This window comes from Benincasa hispida, chromosome 11 (genome assembly GCF_027475165.1).
Source record: "Benincasa hispida cultivar pf3 chromosome 11, pf3_genome.v1.1, whole genome shotgun sequence".
Taxonomy (NCBI): domain Eukaryota; kingdom Viridiplantae; phylum Streptophyta; class Magnoliopsida; order Cucurbitales; family Cucurbitaceae; genus Benincasa; species Benincasa hispida.
The window spans coordinates 64,911,325-64,917,500 of NC_143488.1; the positions used below are offsets into that span (position 1 = coordinate 64,911,325).

The window sequence follows — 6,176 nt, forward strand, 5'->3', positions numbered from 1 at the left end:
AATAAATCAATAGACATTAAATATTAAAGACAAAAAATGAGCATTCATTGAAAAATCGAGGTTAAAAATATAAATTTTGAAATTTAGGGATCAAATTGAAATACAATTCAAATCTTAATGATAAATTTGTAATATTTTGAAATTTAGAGACTAAGTTGAACCTTAACTCAAAATTAACTATAAAAGTAACATTTTAAAACTTATAAACCAAATGAAAACTAGATCCAAATTTTAGGATAAAAATATTTTTTTTTTCTAAAAAATACATAAATAATTTTTTTAGTAAAATAAGATATGATGATTTGAACCTCTAATTTCAAGAAGAAAGTATATTTAAATTATCGAAAATTTTAGAAGTATCATTAAACAATGTATACTTGTATAAATGTAAAGTATGATTGACATAAATTAATCGTTCTAACCTCCACATCATAAAGCTAAAATAAATTAAAACAAAGAATTGAAATAATTGATAATAAAAGTGACAATTAAGAAAACGCAAAAGTATTACAATTTTTAAAATAACAAAATGTATTTAAAAAAAAAAGAAATAGAAAAAAGAAAAAAGAAAAAAGAAAATCGGGGCAGTGAATTGAATAGGGCGCCCCACATTTAATCGTGATTTTTCATTGTATTGTAGTTTCCGCCTGAAAGCGTTGTTAGGTTGTTGCCAAAGCCGAAACCACTCGAAACTCATCCCTCTCCACAACAATGGCGGCCTCTTTCTCCATTTCAAGGCTCTCTCTTTCCTTCTCCTCTTCTTCTTCGGCTACCACTTCTCTCTTTTCCTCCAGACCCACCGCCCTCTCCTTCTCTTCCCTTCCCTTCAAATCCCTCCGCCGCATCACCCCGAAACCCCTCAAATTTTCCTCTTCTCCCACCTCCAAATTCACCATCTCCGCCACCATTTCCGTCGGCGACAAACTTCCCGACTCCACATTTTCCTACTTGGACCCCGCCGGGGAGCTTCAAACCACCACTGTTTCCGACCTCACCAAAGGCAAGAAAGCCGTCTTCTTCGCCGTACCTGGTGCTTTCACCCCGACTTGCTCTCAGAAGCACCTTCCCGGTTTCGTTGAGAAATCGGCCGAGCTTAAGGCCAAAGGCGTTGACACTATCGCCTGTATTTCAGTCAACGACGCCTTTGTGTTGAAGGCATGGAAGGATAACCTTAATATCAAGGATGAGGTTCTGTTGTTGTCTGATGGGAATGGGGATTTCACTAGGGCTATTGGTTGCGAGCTGGATTTGAGCGACAAGCCTGTGGGATTGGGCGTTAGGTCGAGGCGTTACGCGCTTTTGGCTGAGGACGGAGTCGTGAAGGTCTTGAATTTGGAGGAAGGAGGTGCATTTACCTTCAGTAGTGCTGAGGATATCCTCAAAGTTCTTTGAATTTGAGATAAAGAATAAGATAGGGAGGTTCCTTTCTTTCTTCTATTGGACTCTATCATTTTCCTTCTGTTTGTTTGTTGCTTCACTCACAGGGTAGTAATTTCAATTTTGGCGAATAAATGAGATCAAATGCATCTGTTGGAATAAATTTCTGAGTTGGTTCATCTTCATGGTTCTGAATTTACATTGGTCTCTCTTTTTTCTGATTTGGGTTTTATGCTTCCATGTTCTATCTCGATTAATTTGGGGCACCTGTGATCTGTTCGACCAAATGCCTCAAAGAACTCACTTCTGACTTAACTACCTCAAAGGGGGAGATCAGGAAGAACATGAATTTTCCTCTGTTGTTTTACTTTAAATAAATATATCATTGCCTCAGTGAAGTTTATTTCATCCCCAAAGTTCGAAATATTTTAATCAAATCACTACTCACTTCTTGATGCTATTGAAATTGTCGATATTTAATCCTTTGATTATGTCTTATTCGGTTTAGCTAGCACTTAGCAATGAGACACTAGTATTAGGTATTCATACTGAATTAGCAACTTCAATTGCCTCAGTGAAGTTTTTATATCATCTTTTAATTTCATCTCCAAAGTTCAAAATGTTTTAATCAAATCACTATTCGCTTGTTGATGCTATTGAAGTTATTGATATTTAATCCTTTGATTGTGTCATATTGGGTTTACTTAGCACTTAGCAATGAGACACTAGTATTAAATATTCATACTGAATTAGCATCTAAGAGTACTTGTATTCATAGTTGATCAAAATCGGGTTAAAAGTTTGAACCCATGCATACATTGGAGGGAAGAATTGGACCGTGAAGAGATGAAGGTTTCATTCTTGTCAAACAACTAAGAAGAAAACGAAAAGCTTAACAAGAGCCAAAAGAGAAAAAAATTCAGCTCCACCAGGAGTCCAGGATCCATAGTCTAATCTACATCTTTTGCAATCTCCGTTCCTTTCTTTTTCTTCTATATTCACAAGCTAGCTTCCTTTCAGTCCTTTTGCTCCATCTTTGCTTTTGTGGACCAAAAAAGCTTCCCGGAAAACTTAGCTAAAACAAGGACTAGAATCTACATCATGGTTGAGGTACCTAGCTGGGAACAATGGTGCCAACATACCCAAATCCGACAATGAAAAATGAAATTGATTGGACAAGAAGGAAAACGAAGAAGTAGTTCTTCCCATAGAGCATATTATAGCATCCACAAAAGAAAAGATAGGCCCCAACCCCAAGCTCCGCCAGATGAATTCTGTCAATACATAAAATCAAAGCTCGGGTTATTTAAGAAAGACAGTAGTTGTAGAAGATGGTCATTTGTTAACTGAGAGTTGAAGGAGAAAGTTTAACTTCTGCGAGATAAATTATTCAACATTCACTTCTATATATGAGTGATAAAGGGGATGTTTGGAGTCGTGGTAATGTTTACTTGGCTGTTTGTAGTTGTTAGGGAAGAAGTCAAAAGTACCTATCACCAATTCTGAACATTGGTTTCCTGGTTGTTTTTGGGGCTGTTTTCCCCTTGAGAATATCTCCTAACTTCTCAGTGACAACCCATTCATTTGCTCGACTACCCTCTAATAAGCCGATGATGGTGGCCTTGGCTCTGTGTAATGACATTACGTTTTCAAACATGATCCAGAAAATCGTCAAGTGGAATGATCTGAAACAACCCAATTAAATCTTAGAATTTTTTAACAGCATTGCAAAACAAACTTATGAATATGGAGGTCCATTGTTCTAACAGTAGGAGTTTGAGAAGAAACATACTTTGGAGTCCCGATTGCGTTAATAATTGTGGTTGCTGTAGGAATATACACACCACCCCATTTGGGAATTTCGACTTCAGGCACCACAACAGTTGCTGGCAAAGCAACACAGAAGAAAAGAAAATTGTTGATGTGGGCTATGATCTTCCTGACGAAGAAGAAGCTATAAATCACATACACCTTCTTCCACAACGTCACTTTCTGCAATAACAAATTCCCATATCTCAGCATATTGCCCAGAAGCTTAAAATTTTTACAGCCCAGTTTCGACATTAATTTGATTCACAAAGCTAAACACGAGTAACGTTGATGTTCGAGGATACCTTATTTCTTGCAATCTCCATGACCATTTTCCTGAAAAGGTTTGCAGGGCCACAAGACCATCTATGCTGCTGGAAACGAAAGGCCTTGAAAGTGCTCGGCAATTCACTTTTAACCTAGTGGTATGAAATAGGTATCAGACATGAGTAGAACATTAGACATCAGTGTTTGAATTTGATTATCTTTAAGAAGAAAAGATTTTACAAGTTAGAATTCAGAATGTTACCTGAAGGTCGCCGAGGTACAAGAATTTCCAGCCCTTGAGACCGGCTCGCACAGCCAAATCCATGTCCTCCACTGTGGTTCGATCCTTCCATCCTCCGGCCTCGTTGATTGCAGCAATTCTCCAAACTCCTGCCGTGCCTAGTGTAGATGGAATATCAAGCAATGATTTTAGAGTGAGAAATGCCGAGTTATTCAGATAGGAAAAACAGATAGTTTGTACAAACCATTGAAGCCGAAGAAGGCATGGGTGGAGGAGCCGACTTCTTGCTCGACTGTGAAATGGTAGTCCAACGACATTTCTTGAAGTCTCGTCATCATACACTCGTCAGAGTTCACTGTAATAACATAGCTGGAAATTAACCGGCGAGCATAATCCTCAAGTCAGTGCCTCTATTGCCGGCGGCACAGATCTTCCGACCAAACCAAAAGCAATTTCGGCCGTTTTAGTCGGAGAGAGTGGATGATGGTGGGTGAAATGGAGGAGCTCCACCATTCAGTATTAAAGTATGCTCACAATACAGAGAATAAATAAACCATGATGAATCACGTTCAATTCACATGATGGAGTGCAATTTGTAAAAAAGGAGATGAAAACTATTTTTAAAATAGGGTGGAGTGCAATTTATACAAAAGGAATTTCTTTTAGAATTCTTCAAATATTTTTCTTTCAAATCTTTGGCCACAACCTTTTTGGACAATTACATGAAAACTATTTTTAAAATAGGGTGGAGTGCATTGTCAATCAAGCCATTTTCACTAAAAAGCAGTTCCAAACATTTTTTTTTTTTTTAACTTATAAATTTATGAAACATGTCCCTCTTAATTTTAAAGAACATGGTATAGGTGACATACAAGGAATAAGGTTATAAACCAAATTTATTAATGATTGGAGAGGATATCACATTTTACTTTAAACCTAGAGAAAGTGTTGCAATTTTTATCCACTAACACACTTTAATGCAAGTTATAAAAAAGTTGGGATCCACTACTTTTACCAACCCCCCAATTCTAAAACGGGAAAACAGAGGATTCCTCTTACTAGTTACTACCACAGTTTCTGTTTCTAGTTGAACCAATACAATTATTACTTACCTCAAAAATAACAATATGATCAAGCATGGAATTGGAAAGAAAAAGAAAGAAAAATGACGGAAGTGTTTTACCAAATATCCATCGAGCTTGAATGAGGGCAAGTCGAGGGTTATGGATGAGATAAGGAATAGATCGATGAAGAAAATCAGATTCAGGTTGAAAATCAGCATCAAATATCACAACATAATCACATTCTTTTGCATAGCTTCGTTTCATCCCTTCTTTCAAAGCCCCTGCTTTGTATCCTGTACGATTATCTCTTACTTCATACTTTATGTTTATCCCTTTGCTTGCCCATTTCTTGCATTCCAGCTCCACCATATCCTAATTCAACCATTTTTTTTTCTTTTGTCATTCTCAAAAAAAGGGGGGAAAAAAATCTCTGTTTTAAGATGAGTTTTTGTTGTTTTCTACCTTGATTGCTGGGATTGTTGAATCATCCAAAACTTGAATTATGAATCGATCGGATGGCCATGAAAGTCCACAAGCAGCTCTGATTGACATTTGATAAACCTAAAGATCAAGTGAAGATTGCCCATGTCAATATGAGAGATCAACAAACACAGGGGATAGAAACAGGGGAGAAAAACAGAGCCACCTCTTTTTCATTAAACATGGGGATTTGAACAAGAACCATAGGGTAAACAGAGTTTCCGAGCTCGGTGTCGTCTTTAATGGGTTCCCATTTATATCGTTTTTCCGGTGTCCGACGCAGCAGTTTCACTGCAATGATCACGACACCCATATAAATCCTCTCTACGAACTGTATTATTGACAATGCAGAACAAATCACCATTATAACCCTAAGCAGAGGAGCTATTAATGGTGCTCTGACGGCGTCCCAAAAAAAAAGGAGCAGAGCCGGAATGCCATCTCCGGGCGTTGGGAATGCTCCGGGGAAAAACGCCGCCGTGGAGAGCTGCTCCATTTCCGTAAGTTTGTGCGTGTGGTTGGAAATTGGAGCAGAAATTAGGAGAAAAAAAAGGGGTTGTTCTGCTTCTGCTAAGATTGCAGAAGCAGAGTAGGCAATGGAGGAAGGTGTGATGGTGAGAGTGGGGAAGGAGAGGAATTTAAAGGAAATAAAATTGGAGAGAGAGAGATTCGTGGATCAAAAGAATAGCTATAATTTCTCTTGTAACAACAAGTGGTTTGTACTAATTGATTGTGAGGCCATTTCAATTGGTAATTAATAGGATCATGGGGTAATAACCCTTCAAAAATGGGTGAGGGAGGGAGGGAGAATTCAGACCTAAATTAAACATGTCAACTTTTATTTTTTTAAATTGAATTCTAAATATTGTAAACATTCATTTGTTTCTTTATTGACATCCAAGATTTGAATCTTCACTTATAAAAAGAAACTACTCGGT

The 6,176-nt window shown here is 37.5% G+C and overlaps 2 protein-coding genes across 2 annotated transcripts; one reads left to right on the forward strand and one right to left on the reverse strand.

Moving 5' to 3' along the window:
• Window positions 1-572: 572 nt before the first annotated feature.
• On the forward strand, window positions 573-1,556 carry LOC120092025 (Thioredoxin superfamily protein). Its single transcript, XM_039050217.2, has one exon. The coding sequence runs from the start codon at window positions 712-714 to the stop codon at window positions 1,390-1,392; it is 681 nt and encodes a 226-aa protein (XP_038906145.1). The 5' UTR covers window positions 573-711; the 3' UTR covers window positions 1,393-1,556.
• LOC120092024 (glucomannan 4-beta-mannosyltransferase 9-like) lies at window positions 639-5,969 on the reverse strand. Its single transcript, XM_039050216.2, has 9 exons — window positions 5,405-5,969; window positions 5,221-5,319; window positions 4,878-5,130; window positions 3,939-4,049; window positions 3,716-3,852; window positions 3,492-3,605; window positions 3,170-3,369; window positions 2,868-3,062; window positions 639-2,651 (listed from the first exon to the last, which is right to left on the reverse strand). The coding sequence occupies exons 1-9, from the start codon at window positions 5,732-5,734 to the stop codon at window positions 2,492-2,494; spliced, it is 1,599 nt and encodes a 532-aa protein (XP_038906144.1). The 5' UTR covers window positions 5,735-5,969; the 3' UTR covers window positions 639-2,491.
• Window positions 5,970-6,176: the final 207 nt, after the last annotated feature.